Source organism: Zootoca vivipara, chromosome 5 (genome assembly GCF_965207765.1).
Source record: "Zootoca vivipara chromosome 5, rZooViv2.hap1.1, whole genome shotgun sequence".
Lineage (NCBI taxonomy): Eukaryota > Metazoa > Chordata > Lepidosauria > Squamata > Lacertidae > Zootoca > Zootoca vivipara.
In genome coordinates, this window is record NC_142588.1 from 32943303 (window position 1) to 32970352 (window position 27050).

The 27050-nt window shown below is 43.3% G+C and overlaps 1 protein-coding gene across 3 annotated transcripts; it reads right to left on the reverse strand.

The window, feature by feature from the left end:
* Positions 1–3989: 3989 nt before the first annotated feature.
* LOC118096284 (putative lysosomal acid lipase/cholesteryl ester hydrolase) lies at positions 3990–25649 on the reverse strand. 3 transcript variants are annotated; one of them, XM_035137881.3, is made up of 10 exons: positions 25597–25649; positions 18984–19092; positions 17950–18067; positions 14837–15035; positions 13195–13304; positions 10188–10324; positions 9202–9348; positions 7732–7803; positions 7540–7611; positions 3990–6745 (listed from the first exon to the last, which is right to left on the reverse strand). In XM_035137881.3, the coding sequence occupies exons 2-10, from the start codon at positions 19083–19085 to the stop codon at positions 6512–6514; spliced, it is 1191 nt and encodes a 396-aa protein (XP_034993772.1). In that variant the 5' UTR covers positions 19086–19092; positions 25597–25649; the 3' UTR covers positions 3990–6511. The 3 variants fall into 3 exon arrangements, with proteins under 3 accessions (XP_034993772.1, XP_088526442.1, XP_088526441.1); XM_088670316.1 differs by having other exon boundaries at positions 14837–15027; positions 17948–18067; XM_088670315.1 differs by lacking the exon at positions 25597–25649 and having other exon boundaries at positions 18984–19127.
* Positions 25650–27050: the final 1401 nt, after the last annotated feature.

Consider the following 27050-nt stretch of genomic DNA (forward strand, 5'->3'; position numbering starts at 1 on the left):
GCAGCACCTAGACCAGGGGTCAGCAACCTTTTACAGCCATGGGCAAGTCCACTGTCCCTCAGGCCATGTGGTGTGGGGGGGAACAAATTCTTATGCCCCACACATAACCCAGAGATGCATTTTAAATAAAAGGACACATTCTACTCATGTCAAAACACGCTGATTCCTGGACCGTCCATGGGCCGGATTGAGAAGGCGATTGGGCCACTTCCAGCCCACGGGCCTTAGGTTGCCTACCCCTGACCTAGACTCTGAAACTCCCTGCCTTTTGACCTAAGGAAGGCACTTTCACTATGTACTTCTCCGTAGCTACTTAAAACATTTTTCTTTTAAGCAAGCCTATCCAGATATGTTGAAGTTAATGTGCTAATTTTCATTTTAATCATATTTGAATATTTGTAAACATATGGTTTTAAACCGGTTTTTACTGATAATGTTTCTGTTTCATGTTTTGTAAACCACTTAGAAGCTTGTTTGCTTTTGCAGTTAAGAGGTAAAAAACAACACCTGGAAATAAAATAAAGGCTTAAGTCTTTAAAAATGATTGCACTGGTGGATGCAGCTGCTAGAACTTGTGTTTGCATGCTTTTGCATCTTCACACAGGAACCCACAACACATTGATCTTCTCCCTAAACATACAGATCCCCCCCCCCCACACAAAAACCAAGCAATGTTGTGAGATTGGCTAGATATTTGTATTCTTGCTTTCAAACATTATGGAAAGGGTGGGGCGGCTTCTCTCTTTTTTGATACACATTACAAAAGCAGTGTCTCCCAGCTAAAAATGTTAGGGAGCAGCTACAAAGTATCACTGGTAAGTGACAATGCACCATCTTGTGGCAGAAAGCAGCATCAACTTGCTTTAAAATTGTAGCTTGCTCCAGAAATGCTTCCAAATTAAAGCAGAAATGGCAGCAATAAGAATTCCCATCTAAGATTTTCTGAACTTCAGACTTTGCATATCCAATCACAACGAAAGCTACTTCTGGGGCACTTCCTCCCTTTTTTTCAAATTCACCTGCCTGCCACCCTATGTCTGCTGGTGCCACTCCTTCCATTGGATCACTGCTGGGGTGGCTAAGGGAAGGCTTAGGGAGTGGTCAGATTAAATAACATTTGTGGTCCACATTTGGAATGTCATTTGGGGGTTCCCCACCATCTTGCACAATACAGAGAAGTCACATTCATAAGTGGTTACACTCCATCCTAAGCACAGCAATTTTCTACATCAAAGGTGGACACCCTCAGCTCAGAAATATAGGATTGTCTTCCATGCCCCCTCTGAATCAAGAATACACCTTATGCTATTTCAGACTTATGGGCTATTTCTATGTACTGCAGAATCTATTATGTACAAGAGTTCTCTTGGCAGTTTTCAATACCGCTGACCACGGTATGTCCTCCAGGACATGGGATTTGAAGGCACAGTGTGGCAGAGGCTCTACTGCTGCCTATGGGGTCAGCCTATGGGGATTTTGTTCCATCTCCTAGCACAGGGGTGTCAAACTCAAATTCATCGGGGGCCGCATCAGCAGTTTGGTCACCCTCAAAGGGCCGGTTGTATCTGTAGGACTATGTGTCCACTCTTTATTATCATAAATTATTGTCACTGCATTCAATTATTACTGTTTTTGTAATAATGTAAGTAATAACTAGCTCTGAAAGCAGAAACATAGTCAGAATAATGGCAAGTAGATATTCAAATGTACAATTATTGTACAATTTATTGAAAAATGATTTTTGGTAACTGCACTGGGTGGTGGAGGCTCGCTAGGGTTTCATGCAGGACCTTTGCAGAGCTACTAGTACCTGGAGATGCTGGGGTCCTTCTGCATGCAGGACAGATGTTCTGCCAGTGAGCCACCACCCTTCACCAAAGGGACTGGCTGAGGTTGACTCACTGGAGCTGCTCTCCTGGTTCCAGGGTTTAAGGGCCAGAAGTATAAAGCAGCATCCTATGTTTCTGAGGAGAGGGAGAGGGAGGGGAGGGGAGGGAGGAAGGGAGGGAGGGAGGGAGGAAGAAAAGAGGGAGTGGGAGGGAGAGAGGAAGGAAGGAAAGAGGTGAGAGAAAGAAGAGTAGGAAATAAGGAAGGGAATAAAGAAGGAAAGAAAAAGAAAGAGGGAGAGAAGACAGAAAGGGAGAAATAAGGAAGGAAGTAGAGGGAAATAAAGAATAAGAACGAGAGAGAGGAAGAAAGAAAGGGAAGGGGGGGTCGCCGCCTTGATTCAGCGCCAGAAAAGAGCGTGAAGGGACCCAGGGGCAAAAAGCATTTCCCCGGCCCCAGCTGTTTGTCGGCGCTTTGTTGGCGCGGCGCTTCAGCAGCAAGGTCCCACTGCTGGGTCCCGCTAGCTGGGGTGCTCGGCGGGCCACATGACGAGGTCTGGCGGGCCGGATTTGGCCCCCGGGCCTTGTGTTTGACACCCGTGTCCTAGCAGCTGTGTTGTGGGGTACCATAGGACATTATATCACCAATGCTGCTTAATATCTATATAACACTGTTGGGACCAGTCAATAGATTTGGAGCATGATGCCATCCATATGCGGATTATACCTAGCTTTGTTACATCTGAATTACTACAGCCTATGACCATTTTGAACTGGTGTCTGGATGCAATGGTGGGCAGGGTGGGGCAACAAACTGAGACTGAATCCTAGAAAGATGACACCGTCGGAGAGCTGTTCTCAGGTATCGGAGTTCAATGCTTCTGGGTGGGGGTCACACTTCCTACAGGCATGTAGTTTTGGAGGTAATAGGCATTCTTCACTACAGAGGCTATCCACTGAGGTTGGTACCCAAATACATCCTTTGCTGGATAGCGATACCTTGGCCACTCTGATGCTCTGGTAACCTCACACTTGAACTACTGTAATGTTTTCTGTGGGCATCTTCCCAAGGGTTTGGTCCAGAAGCTACAGCTGATGTCAAGCGGAACACCTGGACAAGCATATGTTAAACCTGTGCAGAGGGAACCATTTGCCTGAAAGATCATCAGGGAAAATTTGACTTGTGGTCTCATACAATATCATAGAGCGGTGACCTCAAACAAGCATTTTGCAATTATTGCCCCTAGACTATGGAATGGCCTTCCTCCAGCTGCTTCAGACATGCTATAAAGACTTGTTTTTTATGATATAGCTTATTTGTACGTTGTATACCACTTAAGATGTGTGTGTTTTTTTCCATATTAAGTTGTTTATATTTTAAAGTAAAGAATATCTGTAAAGGAAATCTGACTCGGAAGAAGAACAATAAGTTATTCTTGCCCAAATTTTACCCATTAGCTTTGCCTCTACCCATTGTCTCACCTTGTAAACAGTGGCAAGAAATAGCATTTACAAAGAGCACCCAAGTTCCCTACCAAAACAGTATTTTAATAAAATGAGCAAGATCAAAAAGAGCAGAGTTTCCAATAAACATCGCGAAGGTGACCAGTCTGTACCTGTGAGTACAACAGGATTGTGGCCTCAGATAGGAACACCTATTAACACCATACAGCATTGTTTTAAGTGTTGTGTGTAACCTCTATTGTGGCACAGCAGTGCCTCAACAATGCCAAGCAGCAATCCCACTGAACAGTCACTGATAAACTAGAATTATGAGGTAGATATTATGCATTGGTTTGTGGGGAAAGGGGAGATTAGGGATCTATTATTTCAGACAGACAACAGGAAGCAGACTCTAGAGGCACAGTACTACCTATAAGGGTATTGTATTATCCAAAAGCCTTGTTCTGGATTTTCAGGCATTTCTGCCATGATTGAGCATTCTTACAAACATTCCAGTCAACTATTTTAAATTAAGCTCATAGAAATTTCACCAGGGATCTGTGTTTTCTGTAACACAAGTAATTTCCTACCACTATCCAATCTTGTTTGGATAAGACAGGGGTCCTTCATGTGTACTATTTTTGTGATTAAAACCCTTCATTAGAAAGATCGTTCCAGAGTATAATACTTGCATCTGTGGAAACAACACACAGAGACCACTTTCTGTTTTAGTTATATTTTTATTCAATGTTGTCATTTCCCCCCCCCCAAAAAAAAAGCTTAGACAAACATAAGACACAGTGCATGGGTTTCCCAGAGTGATTTCTTCAACAAAGTTTAATATTTGCAACTATGCTTCCTTGTTTTTGTTATCAATTTGCACCCAAAGCAGAAAATGGCATATAATGGGAAGGTAAAAAAGCAGGCATAGCTACAAGTATCAGTTTTCATATTTAGGGGAAGTGGTTAGAATAAGTATTAATATTGCACATAAAATGTAGAACTGATATTTGCTGATTTTACAAAACACCCCAAAGTAAAAAGTATTTTTATTTTTATTTTTAAAAAAATTTATTAAAGCATTATGGATAATGTTAACTTGTCAGGTTCCCATTTCCATCTGTTAATTACAGTTCAGTGCAAAAGTTAGAAAAATTGAGAGAACCAGAACATAAAGAATCAGAGCATAGACACAATATAATTGAGCATCTTTGGTAGTCAGTCTATGCACTGCCGTTCATTTCATCTCTGCAGGGGAAAAACAAGTCTAAAAGTTGCAAACTGAACTTTGCTTTATAAAATCCAAACCATTCATTTTAATCATTCTTTATGGATCTGTGAAGTTGCAAAAAGAGTCGTATTCCATAGTATAAGCTAATTCTGAATTTTGTTAATAAAAATAAATCACGCCATCTCAATTCTGAATTCATCTCACAGTTTGAACAAATATTTTCACAACACTTCTTTGATATAGAAAAAAGCCCCAAAGGGTCTGAAATATCAAGGTGTTAGGTAGTATGGGACGTTTCACTGAGGCTTGGCCTGTGAAACATCAGCCATAGGAAGCTACCTTGTGCTGAGGCTGCATTCAGACATGGGGTTTATTGTATTAGTTTTACTAATTATAATGCTAAGGGCTTCTGTCCTGATCACTAACATTCCTTTTATACTGCAGCACCTGTTGCATTTTAGAACTTCAACTTTTTGATCAATATGCTGCCATATTGTGCTAAATTTTAAATGGTAGTTAAAGAACTATATGCTGGGATAGCGCCCCAAATTTTGTCAATACAAAACTCCAGCGGTTTTCCAAATAAAGGCAATTGCATATTTTTTTTTCCTACAGAGAATTAACATGGGCATGAGTGCTAAACTTCCACTAGATTTCCAGAAGTGGCTTTTGCATTGCGTGAAACACAAAAGTGCACAGGTAGGCAAATGCTAGGAAGACATAACTAAGTGACATCTGGATGCAGCCTTAGTCTGAACATTTAGTCCATCTAACTCCATATTACTTACACCAATTTTGAGCAGCTCTCCAGGGTTTCAGAAAGGGCTCTTTCCAAGGTCTACGCAGAAACAACATGGGTTGAACATGGGGTGTAAAGGATGTGCTCCACAGCATTATAATACATGCTCAGAGCTTGTATTCCAAGAAAAGAGGACTTGTTGGAGAACGTTTCTTCCTTTTCTTTCAAAACCCTAATAAAATGCATTTAGGCTCAACCGGACAGCCTTTAAATAAGTGCTATGTACCTTGCTGCTTTCAAAACACACGGTCGCTGCCTTGGAACAGCACCCACATATTTTAAACATGAACATTGGAAGGTTAATACTTTTGTATATTTCCACAGCTACAGAAGCAAGCCCTAGATGCAGCTCTTCTTTGAAAGAGTCGCATGCATTGTTCTCCCAATGCGACACAGTGCCACACATTTTAAGGCATGCATTTTAATTCCTGAACACACGCCGGTTTGTCTTCAAAGAAGGACCAGCTTTACAGCACAGTTTGTGCTTTGATATCACAAGGGCACAGCCATAAAGCATTTGTCCCTGAGTAGTTCCAGAGCAATCGAGGGAATGCACTTCAGAATAAAGAGGACTACAAGGTCCAACACTCAAAAAAAGAGCCCTAGAGGAATCCCATGCTGGGGACACTTAACCACTGCAGTGTGTTGTTTTCTTCTTGTAATGTGCAGAGCCAGCCAAGATAAAACAAATGATGTAAGCTTCCCACTGGCATTACCAGACACACAGGGAAATAGGCCTACAACATGCACCAATACACTCTGATCGAAAGTACAGCTCATCTTCCTAACTCTGCTATGGGAAGCGGGGTGAGAAAAGATCTCATTTTATAAAGCTTCCTGATGCTAGCAAGGCTTTAGCCAGAACATTACTCCACCCCACTGTCCATAACAAGTTGGGGGAGATCAGATTTAATTTCAGATACTTATCACTAGACAAGATTAGCAGCAAGGCTTTTCCTTCCCTCAAGACGACCGCGACGAGAAGAACAAGAAGTTGTGTCTCAACATCTCCATTCAAGATGCATGAGAACCCTTATAAGCAGTGCAAAAATGTAAATTTCCTGAGGTATTACTAAACTGCATTTAGACAGGTTAATAAGAGAATACATATTTAAAGAAGGGATTTCTTTCCATGATTTAAAAAAACCAGCATGGTCATGCTAGTTTCTTGAAGAAATACTTCAGAATCGCAGCTCCTAGGATGATGTGGCCTTATTGATATTTCTGCATCAGTTGAATTATATCTTTGTACATGCGCTGTGGGGCATCGAGGCCCCAGATGAAATCCAGATGTTCCCATTCAGGGATATTCTTGTGGTAAACTAAGTTCGGGACCTGAGTCATCAATAGGGCAATGTCCTTTGGGTCAGCAAGCCAGTCATGACCACCAGTCCAAAGAGCTGTAGGAACAGACATCTCCTTTACTTTGTAGAAAGGTGGTGTTGGCTAAAAAGGAGGGGGGGGGAACAGATTGTTATTTTTAAGAGCAAGTTTGTGGTTCAGAATATAACAAGGATTTATGGATAAAAAAACAGCATATGTACACACAATATACTTTAGGAATGGGGAACCTGTGGCCTTCTAGATATTGCTGGACCACATCTCCTATCACAGGGGTGTCCAACTTCCAAGAGACTGCAATCTACTCCCACTATAAATAAACTGGCAGTGATCTACCCATTGGATTGACCAAAGTTGTGGAGCTTTTTTTGGAGAGGATGAGCAAAGTTGTGGAGCTTTTTTGGGAGGGGTAAGTCAAAGTTGTTGAGATTTTTTTAGGGAGAGGGATCAGTTGTTGAGTTTTTTTGGGGGGCAATCATGCTGGAGATTTGGGATCTACCAGGGACAGGCCGCAATTGACCAGTAGATAGACCTGTTGGACAGCCCTGTCCTATCAAGATCACTGGTCATACAGTCATACCTTGGAAGTCGAATGGAATCCATTCCGGAAGTCCGTTCGACTTCCAAAATGTTGGGAAACCAAATTGCAGCTTCTGCAGCCAATCAGAAGCCGCGGAAGCCCCATCGGACGTTCAAGGTTCCAAAAGAACGTTCACAAACCGGAACAATCACTTCCGGGTTTGTGGCAATCGGGAGCCAAAATGTCCGAGTTCCAGGGTGTTCGGGATCCAAGGTATGGCTGTACTGGCTAGGGCTGATGGGAGTTAGGAGTCCATTGCATTGCAGGTTTCTATTATGTAAGCAACACACATGCGCACAAATTTGTGAGAAATTCTTACCTGGTTGTAGTGAGCCATGTTTGCTTCCTTGCTACCCCAGTCAAAGGCTTTGAGCTGCCCGGACTTCACAGCCTAAAACAGAAGCATGCTGCATTCGTAATGTTTGCATATACCTTCACATATTATTTATTTATTTATTATTTTTATATGCAGGAAGCTTCTTTAAACAGAATTAAGGGTATAGGTTCCTACCTGAGCCCAGTGCAGCATGTTCTGAACAGATGTCCCAGCTGGACAGTGTGTTGAATATACATCTACTCGAGTCTGTAACAAACAGCAACATTATCGAGTGAAACCATCACAAAATGCCACAGCCACTTAATTTCTTTTGTTCCATTTGGTTTATTTGAACAAAAGTACTGCATCAGAGATCATGCAGTTATGTGTTTATTCACAGCAAAATAGTAACTACCTACAGCTCTTTACAGAGATCAACTTGGCACTCCAAACAAGCTGCAAATCTCAATATTATGTTACCAAACAGCGACATTACCTTAGGGGAAGGTATTTCAGTTTTAACTGAATGTCCCACTACATTAGTTTTAAGTAACGTCTCACAACATTAATGCATTTTACATATTACCAGTACACAGCAAAATTATTTCAGTGCCATCCTATGAATGCGTTGTGAGAATTAAGTGTTACTGTGTTCAGCAAGGCTTTACTTCCCAGGTATGTTAAAGCCCTGATAATTCATCCCATGATCCAGCAAAACTTCCCTAGGGCCAATGCAGATATGACAATAAACAACTGTGGGTGTGTCATGAGATTGCATACTCTCGCCTCTCTAGCACATGGACTAATCTTACCCTTGATTCACATTGCATCCAAGGGGCATTCCAAGATTCTAATTGGGAAAGGCTAAAATAGAATTCAGGAGCACTCTTGACCATGTTCAAACTGAGTCAAGGTGGCAGGGAAAGAGTGCCGAACGCCACAGCCTGCTTGCAATCTACAATACACTCTCAAATAGTTCCCTGTGCACCAGCCCTGATTGGTATTCAGGGTGTGGCATAACAACTACAAGCATTCACTTCACATCATGGTTCACATCGTAATTCTAATGCTGTAGTGTGCCACAGGTCAATGCATATTTTTATGTGCATTTGTACAAGCTGGAACATAACAATTGTGTTACGTTCCAGCTTGTACAAATGCATAAAAAAAATATTCAACATAATCGTATGATTACATGAGTGTACTTTGTTCACATTGTTTAACCCTTGGAAAAGAAGAAATCTGGTAGAAAAGCAATGAAATAACAATAACTACATTCAAAAGATCACCTAATAATCCACACCAACTTTTTTTCCCCCCTTTCCATTTTTACAAAGTGGGCAGTCACGACTTAGTTCTATGCCAGTCACTGTTTTTTTGTTTTTGTTTTTATTTGTATACCGCCCTCCATCTGCAGATGTCAGAGCAGTTCACAACATAAAATCACAATATACAATCCCACAACAGGAAGAGAAACATATGGAACTATGAGTTATACCCAAGCAATCATGTGTTTTCCAATATGCCAAAGCAGCATGAACAGACACTTGTAAGATTCAAGCAAATTTTGTCCAATGGCATAAGCTGTAATCTGTTTAGAAAAGTTCACACACATCCAAGTTATTTAGATCATTGTACTATTTATTAGGTAGTCAGAAAACTTACCATATTTAAGTTTTTCTCATTAAACCCACATAGTAGGAAGAAAACATTGCCACAAAGATAATCAAATACGGAATGGTCGCATAAGTGAGTAGCAAGCCAGCTCATAACTTTGTTCTGAGGGAGAAACTGCTTAGTCCCAAACATTGCCTGCCAAAAAACAAACACAATACATTAGTATATAGGTCACTAGGTTAAGTCAATCGTCTGTTTTGCTGTGGATACTTCTAATCATATCAAGTAGAAACAAAGCATGACAAAAACTATTATGAGAATCTTCTACTCAGTCACTTAGGATAGAAAACCCATTCAAATCCCGCACGCATAGGCAAAAGGATCCTGCACTATATTCTCAACACAGACATTGTCATTACAGCCCACTGAAGGAAACAGTAGCTACAGCAACACTCTGATGCCAAGTGTCAGCATCAACCAGCTTGAGCAGGTAAGGTGCTGAAGAGCGTTACAAGCAGTCTCGGGTCAACTGAGGTGTTTACTTTTGAAATGAGCCATTCATTCAGGCTTTTGTTAAAAGCTATGTTCTTTCTTTTCTTCAAGTATGTACAGAGCCAACGAAAAAGCACACTTCTGAGTACTTAGCTACATCCAGCAACAATTACGGCTTGTGGTTCAAGCAAGTATTTGATCCAAAATACTTTGGATGCAGGTGGCATGTGGGTTAAACCACTGAGCCTAGGGCTTGCTGATCAGGAGGTCGGCGGTTCAAATCCCCGCGACGGGGTGAGCTCCCGTTGCTCGGTCCGAAAGCATGCAGTGCAAGTAGATAAATAGGTACCACTCTGGCGGGATGGTAAATGGCGTTTCCGTGCGCTGCTCTGGTTCGCCAGAAGCGGCTTAGTCATGCTGGCCACATGACCCAGAAGCTGTACACTGGCTCCCTCGGCCAGTAAAGCGAGATGAGCACCGCAACCCCAGAGTCATCCATGACTGGACCTAACAGTCAGCAGTCCTTTTACCTTTTTACATACCTTGAACATCAGTTCAGGAAACACTCCAATCTTGGCTAACGGGCTGGTTGAAAACTTTATGGTGGCTACCGGCGCCAGTCCAAAGAACATCTTTACCTTCTTTGCTAGTTGTGGCATGGTTGAAAATGCAATGAATGCTGGGTAGTGGGATGGAAAAGGAGAGAAGAGAAATGAATGTAGCTAGCTGGGCATTCTCAAACAAAACCCAAGATCAAAATTTTAAGCTCAGATTTCTCATAACACAAAAGCAATGAAGTATTTTATGGCTTGTGTGGAACCATTTACAATTGTTAGCATAAATCCTCTGCATGGCACAGATGCTGCATGTGGATGAATGTTTACTTTATGTGATTGCTGTAACTTTCCCACACAGGAGCTCAAGCTGTAACCTGATCTCCTGTCATGAAAAGGTTTTGCTTCAGCTCTGGAACAAGATACACATTACTGATACTCAAATTTAGAGATTTCAGAAAAATAGTTCCTTTTCCAATGGATTTCAAAGAATTGCCATCTGCCTGTGACACGATGGAGTCCAGCTTCTCGAAAGTCTGGAACAGTCTCTTGTCGTTGACCAGATGGTGCGAAGATCCCGAATCTATGATCAGATAAGACCCGTCATCGTCTTGGTCATCAAGCTGAGTGAGCATTACAAGCATTTTGCGTGCTGTAGGGCCCTTGCTGCTGCCGCCGCTGCTGCTGCTGCTGCCGCTACCGCCGCTGCCTCGCCCCTTAGGCCCAGAAGCCTGTTGTTGACTTCCTGAGTCCTTCTGGGGTCGTCTGCATGTCTTGGCTGTGTGTCCAGGAATATTGCATAACTGGCATCTGACCACAGCTTTAAGGGCTTGTGCAGTCTCTGCAGATGCACCAGGTGAGGGTGAGACGCGCTCCCCGTTGGCCTCCGCCTGTGCGCGGGTCCTGTCCTCCTCATTAAGCAACGAAGCATAAATTCCTGCTGCAGTCATTTGCTGAGGGTCTTGAGCCCCCAGCTGGGCTGCAATAGCATTATAGGACTTGGGAAGGCTATTTAGCACTGTAAAGCAATAAATGTCGTCATCCAAATTGACGTTTCTGTCAACTAGCTCCTGGCGTAGTTGACGCATCTGATGCAAATGGGCTCTCAGGTCTCCTCCCTCCTTCAGACGCAAATTAATTAATCTCTGAAAGTATAACATTGTTGATCCGGCGCGCAACCTAAGGTGCTCGTCCCGAAGATGAGTCCAAACATCATAAGCATTATCTAAGTTCCGAATATGAACCAGCTGTGATGGGTCCAAATGCAGAACTATTGTTGCCCTTGCCTGTGCGTTGCGATTCAACCAGTCATACACAAAGGAACTCAGGCTGTTTTTAACAGACCTTCATCGGATGATGAAAAAGTGCTAGAAGCACTTGACCCACTGTTTACCATTGGTATGAGTTCTCCCAAAAGTCCTGAGGGGGAGAATCTCAGTAAACAGGATTTGCACCTCTCACGCAGGTCTGAGAGGATTAGAAGAGGACCCAAGAGGTATTCTCAGGAGTTTGCCAACACAGCAATTGCAAATTTAGCTGTGCTTAGAACTCCAAAACAGGCAGCAGTCACACAGGCTAAGCCACAACAACAGGTTGTCAAACGCAACACTGTTTCTGTCAACAGAGCAACTGCTCTGGTCCCCTGGAAGCCAAAGCTGGTCAATCCAGTCTCAGAGAGTTCCACAGCAGGAAAGTCCTATTTTGTTTATGACAACTGTCTGTTCACTTCTCTTAATGATGCTCTCACATTTGCATCTTTTTCCATTTCAGGATTCAGGGGAGATGTTAGCATAAATCCTCTGCATGGCACAGATGCTGCATGTGGATGAATGTTTACTTTATGTGATTGCTGTAACTTTCCCACACAGGAGCTCAAGCTGTAACCTGATCTCCTGTCATGTGATGTTCTTTGTTCTCTTTCTACTTTCACTTTCTTCTGAACTGGAGAGTGATGGCTGAACACACACTCTCTGAATAAACGTAGATTAGCACCTACGATTGTTTGCTGTCTTCTTTACCGAAGCCAGTGGCAGTAGTAAGAATATTGGTGATTTACACCCCAATATTCCAACAACAATAAGAACCTTCAAGTCAAAAGGAAGTTGTTTGAATTAAGAGATCTGAACCCTGCTTTTATTTATAAATAAACTCAAAGTGGCTTATGAAATTACTATCCCAGCAAATGCTAATACAACCAGCATTGGCAAAATTTAAACGTGGGGGGAAAGATACACAAAATCAGAGTAAAAACTTGGCAGAATAGAAAGACCTTAGCAGCACACATAAAGTTTAAAACAGAGGGACTCAAGCACACCCCTCTGTGGATCTATGGAAACAGAAAATACCCTTTCTTGCTTTTGACCAACTTAAAACATTTACGGTTGCATATATATCCTCAACCATATAATAATTGTAAATTCACTTGATCAATATACTTAAGAATCAACAAAACAAGAAGTGACAGTCAGTGGTGAAGTTAAGATATGACTGTGTTGGTTATTCAACTGCAGATTCTATTCAAGATAGCACCGAGGCAAATATTCCATTACAGCAAGGACTTTTTCTTGTGCAACAGAATGTTCTCCCCTTGTGTGCCCCCTGAAACTGTCACTGGGTTCACCCAACTCTCCAGAGCAAATTTAAAGCAGATGGTACAGGGGAGGAAGGAGAAAAATCTCCTTTTACTACTACAAAAAGTTAGTTGACTACTGCCCTGTGACTTTTCTGACTGAGAATGAGTGTTCGGCCCACACTCCCTTCTTGCCTTCTCTCATGGGCCTTAATGCAATACTTCCTGGGTTTGTTAGACTGTAGCTTCCTGTTACAATTGGTTAATGGTTGTTTTTATTTCCAATGTGTGCCCAGTGACACCATGTGTAATCATGGTACTATGAACAAGCTTCCTCCTAAAAGTAATATGGAATAGCTGCTGTACAAAGAAATAGCTGTGGCTATTAGAATTGTCAATGCGCATTTAAGAAACCTGCAAACCTACCCATTGTGGTGCCCTGGGAATGGCCAACATAAAATATTTGTTCCTGTCCGGTTTTGTTCAGGATAAAATCTATTGAAGCAGGAAGGTCATATCTAGCCATTTCATCAAAACTGCAAAGGAAAGGGGAAAAAACCAGCCTATGTTTAACAGACTTGCATATGCAGTGGGACCCACATTTTGTTTGTCTCAAATGCAATGTTCTCAGCACAATGCAGTCGAAAAAACAGACTTGGATTTGGCAGATCAAAGTTCACCACAGACCCATCAAGTCCCCAAGTCTCTGAACATTTGTGAAGCAGTCTTTTTTTTAATTAAGCCATTACTTGTCCTTCTTAGATATCTCCACCGGCGCTGTTCAGAAATGGCTAATGCTGAATTATGAGCACTTCACTGCACATGAAGAGAGGCCACCACCTAGTTAACAGCAACCACGTGGCTATCAAAATGTGGCAGTTTTGACAGGCAAGCTGTCTCTAGATGTCAGATAGCAGCACCTGGAAAACCAAATAAGGCAAACCGAACTTTCACCAAAGTTCTTACAAATCATCAGGGAGGTTTACAAACGCAACACTGACAGACTGGAAGAGGAAGACAAATCCTGCTGGAAAAGGGAGGTGAAAAAGCCATGTTTCTCCCAGTGTGATGAATACTGGAAACAATGGGAGAAACTACTTTTTAAAATGTCAATTTGGGAGGAACAGAATTTATGCAGTGGGCAGCGGAGGGCTCTGCTTCCTCTTGCGCCCATGTCTGAGGATATTCTCCCACATCAAATCTAATTCCAGCCAAAGTCTATTAGCACCACTAAGGACACTTTTCACCACCATCATTTTATATTGAATGTCTTACCTGCACTTCACCCTGAGGTATCAGGGTGGGTTGCAACAATTTTAAAATGCAGTATTAAGAACAGTTAAAAGACATTACAATAAAAGAATATATATATACACCTCTGGTGTCAAGGGCCAGGGGAAAGAGATGACTCTTCAGCATAGAAGATACGTCAAGTGTACCTCTATGAGAAGGGAACTCCAAAACTTAGGGGCTGCCGCACAGAATGCCCTCTCCTAGGTGATCACTTTCTGAAGCTCTGAGGGTGGCAGAACTACCAAGAGGTTCCATTCTCCCCAAGAGGGTTTGTAGGCATGGGCACCAGGATAAATTTTCAGCGGGGTTCAAAACACTGAAATGGGAGCAGGCTAGTTTCTCATTTTTTTTTAAAAAAAGGATAATTGCTCCTGTACAATTTGCCACATACCACAGATTTTACAAATGCTAGAAAGAGTTAACTCTTTTTAAAAAAAATTAAGAAAATGAAGGTAGGAATCAGGAAGTTGTAGTTCATCTGCCCTTGCTGCAGATGCTAGTGTCTGTAGATATTTGGGGCCTAAGTCATTTAGAACTTTAAACACTAATGTGAGCACCTTGAACTGGGCTCAAAAATGAATTGCCAGCCGGTTTCATCCTTTGATGCTGGGATTATCCCAACTGTGGGCTTCAACCAAGCACACAATTCCCCATATGTACAATATGTGCAAGTTTGATTGTTTATTTAACTACGGTACCAATATGAAGAGCATGAGTCTAAAGGGCAAAACCAGGAACCAGTGACATGCAAGTAAGTTTAGATATTTCACTCTACCTGAACATCCAGAATTCTTCTTGGTCTGCTGTATAGTGTATGTGTTTTCTGGACCAAGTGTTACCTCTGGAGTTTCCCAGCCAAACATCATAGCCAGCATCAGCCAGCATAAAGCCCAGGCTGTTGTAGTCTAGATTTGTCACCCAGTTACTGCCATCAGCAAGCAAGCCGTGCTGCAGAAACACTGAAGGCTTGGGACCTGAAAGTGAAATGTTTTAAGTAAAGTTACTGCTTCAGTGTCTGCTTCCAACAAGACTGAGATCCATTGAAATTTTTAACGCCAGTCATGTGATCATTCCATGCCTGCTATAAACATGGGGCAAGAGAATGCACAGCCAGCAATTCCACAAGTGGCGTCTTTTAGTCTGGAATGAATAAGGGGGATAGTTCGGTGAGTTTTGCTCACCGAAATTAATTAGGCATGACTAAGTCAACAACAGGTCTACTCTGAGTAAAACTTGGTGGAATACCAACCAATCACTTCTGAATGCAATGTGGAAAGCAGAGCAAACACATTTTTTAAATATCCAACCTTTGCCCAATTCAAAACAGCTCTTATTTTATCTAGAGGTATGAGAAATCAAAACACCAGACTTAAGTGTCCTTTGGGGAAACGTCCTTTTCTTCTATCACTTTGGTACCTTGTACTAAAATTCTCCTTTATTACAAACAGATCCACAGCCCCACTTAACAGTTTTAACACTGCAAGAACCATCACTGAATGTATCAAAGGCAGCGTATTTGACACAAACAGCCACAAGATAAACTGAAACCGAGGGAAACGAGCTACTTTTCCCAAGATACTTGATGCCTCTTGATTAGAACAGACCAACTGTGTGGGACAAAGTTTTTGTGGTTGTTAAACATCACTAGGGTATCCATTAAGCTAAACAAATTATTTGTTCAGCTTCCCACCCACCCCGCATCAAACCTTATAATGGAAGAGGGGCGGGAAAATGAGACATTGAAGCTACAGCTTGGTACAGACCATCTGCCCTTACTTCATGACGCCACCTGTGCCTCGGCTACCAAAAATCATCACTTGTTAGACAATCCTTTACTCGGGCTTCACAAATGCAACAACCTCAGGTTGTCCTAGCCCCATACCTTGGAGTGAACTCCTTTTACTCAAGGAAAAAGCTGCAGGCAAGAGAGGCAAAGGCATTGGGACACTGAGCTGGGTGTGCTGGATGCCTGGATACCACATGCATAGGCAAACTCGGCATCTCCAGATGTTTTGGGACTACAACTCCCATCATCCCTAGCTAACAGGATCAGTGGTCAGGGATGATGGGAACTGTAGTCTCAAAACATCTGGAGGGCCTAGTTTGCCTAAGCCTGTGCTACCACCTCCACCCTTTTTGAAACAACAGGCAGTAGTGAGTCTCTGTGAATGGCTGAAGCAAATGCATATGTGACAACTGCAAAAAGACTCTTTTGCAACTAAAGAGATCCGCTCCCTGCCACCCCCCAAAAAATCACATGCACTTCCCTGTCACTTGTGTCAAGGTGGTGTGCAGCTCACAGCTATGTCAGGACTGAAAACAGCTGATGTCAACATGGACTATGACCTAGTTATTCTAGCTTCCCTTTCTGCCTGCCACCATACTTCCCCACTTCTTTTAACAGCCCAGGAAAGGATTAAAATATCCTTGACTTCATCTATTAGTATGATCTATTTTTTTGAAATCTTAAAAGAAAAATAGAACAAGAACATATTGGGCAATCATGTGCACTTCCTCCCACATTGCTGACCAACTGGTGAGACCACAAAATACAAAAACGGAAGAGGACACCTTGGCTGGCAACCATCACTTTTGTAGGAAAAATGAGACCACCATGTTATTTTGCTACACTGGATAGCAAGAGACACCCAAGAAAGCAAAACGGATAATAATAAAAAGAATAGCAGGCTGCCCAGTCATTATCAACATAATGTATCCACCCTACATCTCCAAGAATGGAGAAGAGAGCCAACCAATTGCTTGAGAAGAGACCTGCCAGCACCCTATGGGCAAATCAAGGAATGAGAACTGGGGGTGGGAGAGGGTCAAGAGCTTGTGCCTGACCTATGTCCCCACTCACTTAGCAAGGCTTCCTGTGCTCCTCTGAACCAAAGCCCTCTCATAGCCAACTTCTGAGGGTGGGTGGGTGGAGTAGCTTTAGCTCAGACCTGCTTAGTCAAGTACAATGTTTCCACACCTAATGCCTTTAGGAAAAGAAGCAGGGAATGTTCACTCCCCCACATGAAGAGAGAAAGTGCTCTGCTCTACCATGCCCTTGCAGCATATGTAATGAAGCCATACAAGCAAAACTGGTCCCAGTGGAGGCAGAATGGTGCCAGGTTTTGGATGCACTCCAAGTGTGGTAATATTTATCTGAATGTCTTGCAAATTCTCGGTGGCCCAGATTATGCTACTGCCTTTGTGGGAGGGGAGAACCCTGAAGATGAAAAAGACTCTGAAAATACACTGTTATTATTTTTATTTTAAAAAACACCAGTAAAAAGCTAAATAATAATACCTACCAGCCTTCCCTTCTCTCCTCATGCCCCAATTCTTAGATGGTAAAAGGGTTGCGGGGGAGGGGGACAGATTCATTTTGTCGGAATGAGCTCAATAGCAAGGTGTGTATGTATATATAACTTTGCTTTTTAACTGTTAGTTTCGCTGAACAAAGAACCTGTTATTTATAGATCTATAAGAACCCTACATTATCAAACAAATTATCTATTTTCGCACTGGTGAAAGCTGATGTAAGCAAAATTTCTCCAAAGCAAGAAGCCATCATTTCTTTCTCTGTATCTATATCTATATCTCTGCATAGTATGGGACATTTGTATTTACAGTGGTACCTCTACTTACGAATTTAATGCATTCCGAACGCACATTTGTAAGTCGAAAAAAATTGTAAGTCAAATCCCATAGGAATTCATTGGGAGAAAAAAATCGTAAGTAGAAGCAACCCTATCTAAAAATTCGTAAGTGGAAAAAATCCTATCTAAACCACATCCAAGATGGCGGACAGAGCTCCATTCGTAAGTAGAGTTATTCGTAAGTAGAGGTACCACTGTACGTGTACACACAATATATTACCTCAAAACATACACTCACCCTTGTTCCACTGATTAATTTTCCCATGAGGGATTCTGTTAATACTCAGGATATACCCATCATCTGTTACCACTTCATATTCCTCGCTGGGATATCCTCTGAAGGAAATAATTTCGCTCTAGGAGGGAAAGGAAAGAATGGGCAGCATTCAGTTGAGAACATTAGCAAGTGGCTTTAAAAAAGCCTGGACAATTCTTTTCCACAGAAGACAGTCAGTACCTGGAGTGTGCAAAAAGGTGCAAAGTCAGAAAAGGGAGTAGGACTGTACCACACAATCAGTTTGTCAGCTCCAAAGAAGTCTAATAAGTTATTGCTGTGGCCAAATCAGCAGTCTCTTTGGTGACCGCCTTTAACGCAAAACCGAACAGTATCTCAGAGGCAATTCAGCTTTCTAGAGCTATCAGATTAGGTACCTGAGCAACAGACTCATTGAGACAGCCTCCAGTTTTCCCAAGAATAATTATCAAGGGAAAGTTTGACACCTAACAAATAGTTTAGCACAAGGTTTTTCAGTGCCGTGCCCTCATATGCACACTCAGAGACCTTCCCTTAAATTTGCAGGATTCCACTCCCCCCCACACACAGAGAGAGGGGGGGGAAGAGGCTTGAAAGAAGCTTGCTGTTGTAGCAAATAGAAGGCATGTTTTAACAATAAGTCCAACCATCCCTACGTTAGTGGGTCACGAGAGTGTTGAGCAAGACTTGCCAGACAGAAACATTTTGGAATGTGGGCGTATAGTTCTGCTATCTCCAAGCCTCTCGCTGCCACTTTATATCTTTTATGGGATTGTTTTTTGTTTGTTTTATTGATTTGCTTTGTTTTAATGGCTGTAAGCCACCCTGAGAAATGTAATTGTATCAGAAGGGAAGGTTACGTGCCTAAAAAATAATAATGGTAAGTGAATATTTTCACGCACCCTGTAATCCCAAACTTTCAGTGAAAATGCAACTTCAGTAATATCAAGTGTAGCACCAATTGCCACTGATGCCTTTAACTATAATAGATACGACACAGAAAGGTAAAAAGAGCTTACAATATTCATAGTAGCTTCAGGGTCGACATTTTGTCTTCTCACAAAGTTTTCTGAAGTTGCCAGTCCTTGGATCAAACTTGCCACGACTATGAGGAGCCACATCCTTGAACTGCATGAAAACAAATTCATCTTTCAGTGCACATATGTAAGACTACTTTTCCACAAACCTAAATTAATACTTTTACAATGAAATCCACAAAGAGAACGGTCAAGGATGTGCGCACACGTTTCACAGAAAGAAACAATACATAAAGCAGCTTTTGAAGAGTAAGACAGTTTTTAAGAATGAACAGTGCTTTCCCAGAGGGAAAACACCTCTGTAATAGAGATAATTGGTTTTGGCCTTGCTCATGATCCAGCATAATTCCATGCACATATACCCATAAGGCAGTTCCATGCGATTTACTTCCAAAAAGCGGGTCCAGGTTTGCAGCCTTGGCTTAACAAAACTTTATACATGGTATGAAAGCTGTCTCAGTGTAATGGTTAAGGGTACAAGTCATGAATTAACAAATATCTTGTCCAAATCTCATTTTATTGGGTGGTTTCACATGGATTGTTATTCTTTTAAGATAATACTGGTCAACTGTATTTGGGTGTTGAAAAAGGGCACTTTGAATATTCCTGTTTGGTTGGCATGCCAAATGGATCATTTGGATTGCGACAGCTATTGAAAAGGCTGAATCAACTTGACATCTGCAACCAGAAAAAGGAGCCGTCACCATTCAATCATTTGGTGTGGTGGATCTGCTTCTGAAAATTTCCAGTGACCTGTGGAGGCCACCAGTTCTCCACATGATAGTAACTTTGTGTCAGCTTAACACACTTTGTCTTCAAATCAAAAGACCATCCTTTGCTCCCTTTCATATCAGCCATGCCCACACATAATGCTGTGCCAGAAAACCTGATGTAATAAAACAGAGTGTGTGCACCCACATGCAGGACCATCTCCCTGTTGTTTTGCTGTGCCCTCTAAACAAGCAACAAAGCATGCCAAGAGCCAGCATTTAACAAGAGATTTCCATTATGTGCAAGCCTGGAAACTATGGATAATGACTTCAAAACAAGCCAGAATATGAAGCCATTATCACCTATAGCCAAACCTCTTCTGGCATATATCAGAATATGTATATGTATATGTCCTTTCTACAAGGGAATTATATAAACTCATTATTTTAACAGTTATTTCCTTGATAATTTGAATCAACAAGAGAGGGGTGAATTTCAAAAGTTGCAAATACTGAATTTAAAAATAATAGTACAGTGGAATCTCGGTTTATGAACACCTCGGTTTATGAATTTTCAGTTTATGAACGCCGCGGACCCATCTGGAACGGATTAATTCACTTTCCATTACTTTCAATGGGAAAGTTCGTTTCAGTTTATGAACGCTTCAGTTTATGAACAGACTTCCGGAACCAATTACACCCATGCTTCAGTTTATGAACGCTTCAGTTTAAGTACTCCGTGGACCCGTCTGGAACGGATTAATCCACTTTCCATTACTTTCAATGGGAAAGTTCGCTTCAGTTTATGAACGCTTCAGTTTAAGTACTCCGCAGACTGTCTGGAACGGATTAATTCATTTTCCATTATTTTCAATGGGAAAGCTCGCTTCAGTTTATGAACGCTTCAGTTTATGAACAGACTTCCGGAACCAATTGTGTTCATAAACCAAGGTACCACTGTAATCTTGTTGCAGTTACCATTCTCTCTCCAAGGGGAGAGTCTTATACTTCAGATAAAAGACAGGGAGACATGCACCACCCCAATACGACATGCAAAACATTATTCAGTTTGGCCTTTGATCTGTGACTACGGCTGTCCTTGTTCTGCAGTTTCCCCACATGCCTTTTAAAAGCACATGACTGAGAGAAGATAAAGTTCATTGCAATCACACTTTCCTGAAACTGTTCTAAGATCAGCTAAACAAAGCCTGTTTTAGCTAAAAGGCCAAGGGCACCAAGAGACATAAAAGTCAAGGCACCAAGAGAGTCATTGGTATATTAACATTAATCACATTAAACTGCAATTTTTTCTTTTCTTTCCCCTTTTTTTTGCTAACCCTGCCTTCAGCAGCACCACAGAGAGTGTAAAGCATATGAGAACTTTCCCCCTCACTTTACATCCATGCCAAGAAATCTTCACCTTCTGATCAAAGATGCACGGCACACACAAGGCCAGTAGACCAGGCAACCTTCTTTATCATAGATCAGGCATCCCCAAACTTCGGCCCTCCAGATGTTTTGGCCTACAATTCCCATATTCCCTGACCACTGGTCCTGTTAGCTAGGGATCATGGGAGTTGTAGGCCAAAACATCTGGAGGGCTGCAGTTTGGGGGTGCCTGTCATAGATGTTTAGTCAGCTTTTGAGCCAAATTGTCTCTTGTGAAAAGCTTTCAGCTTTAAGGCATTGAAGAAGCAAATGAGGAGTTACCTGTAGGGGTTCCAAACCCAAGGGCCACCCAACACAGAGCAGGTTTCAGTAATCCAGCCCCAAGCTTACCAATGTTACCAATGCATGGATTACATGGGTCAAGCTATCCCCATGCTACAGCCAGTCCAGGGAGTTGTACTGGCTGTCAGCCTCCTATTCTTCAGTCTCAGTCTTACAGAACTCAGCAAAGAGGAGTATTTGGGGGGGGGGGATAAGAGTTGTCTCCGCTTGTCATTGGCCACCTTCTGTTTGTCTCCCTGCCTTCCATCCTACTGGTTCCAATGGGCATTAGCTACCACTGATAATTGATTCATTTTATTTATTGCATAAAATGTATACATTGCTTGAATGTGTAAAAACAAAAATCCTCAAAGCTGTTTACAAGAAGATAAACCAACACTGGTTTAAATGTATCACTGAAAAAGGAAAACATCCCCTATTTCTGTCTCTTCCTTCCCATTTTCTCTTCCCATCAATGAGTGGATCCTTATTTAACCAAATGACACAACAGACAAAATTCTAGGTCTGTAGAAGTACAAAAAATATTTAAGCAGGGGTGGGGGGAGAGATCCTACAGAGAAAAATGGAACAATTCATTGAGTGCGCAGGGGGGAGGGAAGGGAGGCTGGAATGGAGTAACCCAGGAAAGGGCATGGCTGGCTATCTGGAACACTGGACAAGAGCACTCCTTGCAGCAACATGTTGTTGGTCATCTCTCTTTCAGAGAACAGAAACATGGAAGCAGCAGGTATTAATAAACACACAACTGTTCTAAAAGAAGAAGTTAAAGAGGAAGTGTCACTTGCTAGTGGTGCTAACGTTGCCACGAAAGATGTATTTCTCCTTTCACAGACAGCATCTAACAAGCAGAAGTCTCTTGAGAAGTAGGAAAATATGTGTTTTCCCACAACACTACCTTAGCAATGCTCACTGAGGAAACCACTTTGAAAGAGAAATCCCAAAAGAACCTGGAGTGGCTTAAAAATCAGTAACAAAAACCATTCTTGAAACAAAAACATGACAAATCGACACAGGAAACAATCATAAGGTTGGGGAGTACACAGGCCTGCACATGTTAAAGTTATCAGCTAACCAGTCTGGCCTGCCCTTGTGCCTTTTAACTGTGCCTTTCTACAGCTGTGATCTGCAGAAACCAGCAGGCAAAGTATTTCTGGGCATGAAGGTGAGCATAAACGCTGGCTGCAGATGAAGATGCTCTTATACATGCAGGACATGGTTAGCAAGTTGTCAATTCCAGCATAGCTCTCTTTCTCTCTAATTGCTCTGGAATAACCGTCATATACACAGTCACTAAAATGGGTTAGGATCTCCACTACATTCTGCACAGCTGCAGGGATTACAATGGGAAGTCAGAGGAGCTGCGTTTGAAACTCCCATTGTTCTGGAACGGGTCGGCAAGGCTTACCGGGCATGGGCCGGATCACTCCCACGGAGATCCTCTGTGCACCGGACCAGCGTAGTGCAATACTGGAAACCATGTCTGTGCATGTCCATGGTGCCGGAAATTGCATCTGCGCATGCCCAGATGCTGAAAATCGCTTCTGCGCTGGCAAAATTTTGGGTGTCTGGGCATGTGCAGAAGCGATTTTCGGCATCTGGGCATGCGCAGAAACAATTTCCAGCGCCACAGACATATGCAGATGTGATTTTTGGTGACTGGGCATGTGCAGAAGCGATTTCCGGAGCCGCAGAAGAGAGTCCCTGCGCCACGTTGTGCCGGTTTAGCGCACCGCGCGGGGACTTGCCAAGCAGGCGGCTCAGTTTTGGGGCAGCTCATGGGCCAGTTAAGCAACCCACATGGGTCGCTTCCAGCCCTTAGGTTGCCGACCTCTAGAAGCATTTTGCAAATGGGAATGTCATTAATGCAAACAGTTTCTGAGCTCTGGGTGCAGTACTGTGCCTAAAATTTCAGATTGAAACTGCCACTGCTGGAAGGAAAGAAGGACCTGTTTCTGCCTCCCCACTTCCAGTCACTCTCTTTAGCCTGGAGAAGGGACCTTCTTAAGAATATTAGGGGGCTTTCCCCACGCTGGTCCTACCTGCGGATGCCCAGGACTGAATATAGTAATTTTTGCATGCAAAGCTTGTGCTCCACCACTGAACTTCAGCTGATGGATCAGGGCCCTTAGGAGTCCTGCAATGTTAGCACCATTTTCTTATGTGTTTAGACCTTTTTTAAAAAGGAATTATCAGTACAGCAACAGTTTTCAGAGTTGTTCAGCAATTTCATCAGGCGCAGGTGTCTCTTATCACGGCAAAACAGAAAAAAAACTCCACTTCTCCACAACTCTCAAAACTTGAAAAAAATCTGCTGCATCTGATGAAGTGGCTTCTAGTCCACAGAATGGGGGTGACCAACATGGTGCCCTCCAGAAGTTGTTGAACTACAACTCCCATCATGCTGGGCCACTGGCCATGCTGGCTGGGGCTGATGGGAGTGGTAGTCCTTACGATGTCTGGAGAGCATTGTATCTGCTACCCTTGCCACAGAAGCTTCTGCCACAATAAATTTGTGGAAGCTTTCTGAAGTGCCACAAGACTCTTGATTTCTGCTGCTGTCCCTTTTTAGCTGGGCATCTAGACAGAAAGAAACTGGGCATAAATTTAAATGGATTTCAGGTTGTAGATTAGAATGAACAAGTGTCGTGTGCTGTATATCAGTACCCCTATTTCACGCCCAAAATATGCAGCTAGAAGATTGGGGGAAAGGTAATCTTCTTAAAGCACCATCTCACTACATAAAACTGCAAGAGCTGAAGGGTCCTAACCTAAAGTGCAACTCATTCTTTGTTCCGAGGAACTCAAGTAACAGACTGAAAGGTTTCATAGGAGGGAGAAGCCAAATGGGAGCAGCAAAATTAAGTTCCTACCACCCCAAGTAAAACAACCACTTAGTTATGTCCATCTCCATGCCAGTAATTCAGTTGTGATTCATTTCAGCCCGTTATGCAGCATATATAAAGAACAAAAAGACACATACTTGAGGGCAAGGCAGGGGGAGAGAAGAATAAGACCTGTAGTGTTAAAGAAGCTAGTTCACTCCACCAGCATGAGAAAATCACAGATCATCTAGTCCAACCCCCTGCAATGCAGAAGCACCAATGGGGACAGGTTGCCATTGCCACTTTCCCTCTTTCTAGGTGTTGCCTTTTTTGCTGTTGCCAATTCCCTTCTGGTCCATATCGCCATAAAGGGGTACAGGGTAAAGGGGGCCCTGACCATTAGGTCCAGTCGTTACCGACTCTGGGGTTGCGGTGCTCATCTCGCATTATTGGCCAAGGGAGCCGGTGTACAGCTTCCGGGTCATGTGGCCAGCATGACAAAGCCGCTTCTGGTTAACCAGAGCAGCGCACAGAAACACCGTTTACCTTCCTGCCTATTTCTCTTCTTACCTATTTATCTACTTGCACTTTGACGTGCTTTTGAACTGCTAGGTTGGCAGGAGCTGGGACTGAACAATGGGAGCTCACCCCATCACAGGGATTTGAACTGCCAACCTTCTGATCGACAAGCCCTAGGCTCAGTGGTTTAACCCACAGCGTCACCTGCGTCACCCTGTACCCTCCAGCATTTCTCCCATGAAAAGAGAGACGTCCCCTCCAACATTTCCATCAGGATGTCCTCCAACCTATTGCATCCCCTCCACCTTTCTCCGATGAAAACAGGGGCTTCCTAAGGAAAAGCCAGACATTCTGGGATCCAATCAGAAACCGGGACGGCTTCTGTCAACCCTGGGCTGAACCTGGACAAGAGGGACACTTGGAGGGCCTGCCAAACCCCCTCCCCGAAAGCTTTAGCTGGCAACTATCCCCCCCATCCCGAGCAAGGGTCCAGCAACAGGCGTCCCTTCGTGCAGGCCACGGGCGCCCTTCAGAACCGCACAGGAGGAGGCTCCTCTCGCCTCCACGACAGACCGGAGCGTCCCTGCGCGAGTCGCCAGGCTCCAGGCCACTTTTGATTCACTTTCAGGTCTTGGCGCACCACCTTTGCTTATAGCCCCAGGGAAGGGATTCCTCAGTTCCTGCGGAATTCAATGCACAATAGCACCAAGCACAAGAAGCGCCCTGTTGACTCCCCCCACCCCCCGCTCCCTTCAGGCGATGCCCCAGCATCCCTCCCCGCCCCTTGCGCGCTTGGGAAGCGAAGCCACTCACCGGAAAGCCGAGGGACGAAGGAGTTGCAATCCAGGCTTCTTCCCCTCAGCGGCAAAAGGGGGTGCGCGGCACAGCCAACCCCAAGCCACGCTTGTCCCTCTCAGGCCACGCGCGCCGTCCAATCAGAGCGCGCGGAGAGGGAGGGAATGCCCACCCTGCGTCTCTTCCTCCTCCCACCCAGCCGAGGCCTGGGCGCCGGTGGTCGGGGGCTCGCAGAGGCAGCGGGCGAGGTTGAGAGAGCGCAGGCTGGAGTCGGTAATGGCGCCGCCGAGCGTCAACGGCGGAGCAAGGATAACCCGCCTCTACGCCTTTATAGGCTTCCTCTTCCTCTGGCGTCCGCGCGAAGGAGCCGCTGCTCCTCCCGTGGTGCTGACTCATGCGGGCATGAGCACATTTACGACGAGGAGGCGAGTACTGTACCTTTGAACTCCCTGGGAGCTCCCACAGACCGAGTGAAACCATCCAGGCTAATATTGCCAGCTCTGGCCGGCAGCCAGAGCATCCGGGCACCAGAGAAGGGAAGCTTCCCGGCCAGCCCTGCCTAGAGATGCCAAGGGCCGAACCCGGGACCTTCTGCAGGCAGAGCAGAGATGTTATGCCACTGAGCTACTTCTCAAGTGTCCAGGAGTATGCGGGATAACCAGTGCTTTTTTTCTAAAAAAAAAAAAAAGAAATGGTTAAATTTTGACTCAAATCGGGGGAAATAAATACAGTAAAGTACAAAAGTACAAAGAACATGCATTACCACATATTACACAGCTGACAGCTCACAGTATTAGGATGAGGTTATGTGCACTAACATCTTCCTGATTCCTCTGCTTGCTGATTGGTCGCCAGGTGTCGTCCTTTCAAAAACCATGAATTTACACACACTGAAGGAGGGCCTACCAATTTTATCAATATTAAGTTGGCTACAGTGTTTAAATGCAATGAAGCTCTTGTTGGAGTCAGTGTTAAATTCATATGTCAGATTCACAAAATGTTGAGGGGTATGCTTACCCCTGCATACCCCCGGGGTGGGGGGGAAGCACTGGGGATAACCCAGACTGAAATTTTCAGGTGCCAGAAAAGGCTATTTATGCATGCAACAACTGCGGTCCTTGTTTTGTTAGCCCCCAAATGGAAAGTGAGCAAAGTCCCAACTAAAGACAGATGGCAACTTATGTTGACAGAATATGCACAACTTGCAGATTTAACATAGAATAAGAAAGCAAGAAGAACATGCATTTAAGGAAGATTGGGAAAACATTTATTGGATATATGGAAAATAACTATTCAGCTGGAAATTCTGGCAGCTTTAAGACAAATTTAACAGAGTAAATAACTTTTGATGGATGTAAAAGTGGAAAATGGCTTTGAATGGTTATAGTAAAATATGCAGGAATGTATGATACGTAAAATGAACAATGGAAAGAGGCGAAGGGAAGTCACTGGATATTTTAAAGTTTGTAAAA

Bases quoted from the DNA above. Each gene is read 5' to 3' on its own strand.
- LOC118096284 (XM_088670315.1), bottom strand. From the start codon at position 19,112: ATGAATTTGTTTTCATGCAGTTCAAGGATGTGGCTCCTCATAGTCGTG. The intron at 13,305-14,836 runs GTAGAGTGAAAT...TTTCCTTTGCAG, and splicing joins GAAGAATTCTGGATGTTCAG to TTTTGATGAAATGGCTAGAT. The intron at 7,804-9,201 runs GTAAGTTTTCTG...TGTTTGTTACAG, and splicing joins ATGAGAAAAACTTAAATATG to ACTCGAGTAGATGTATATTC.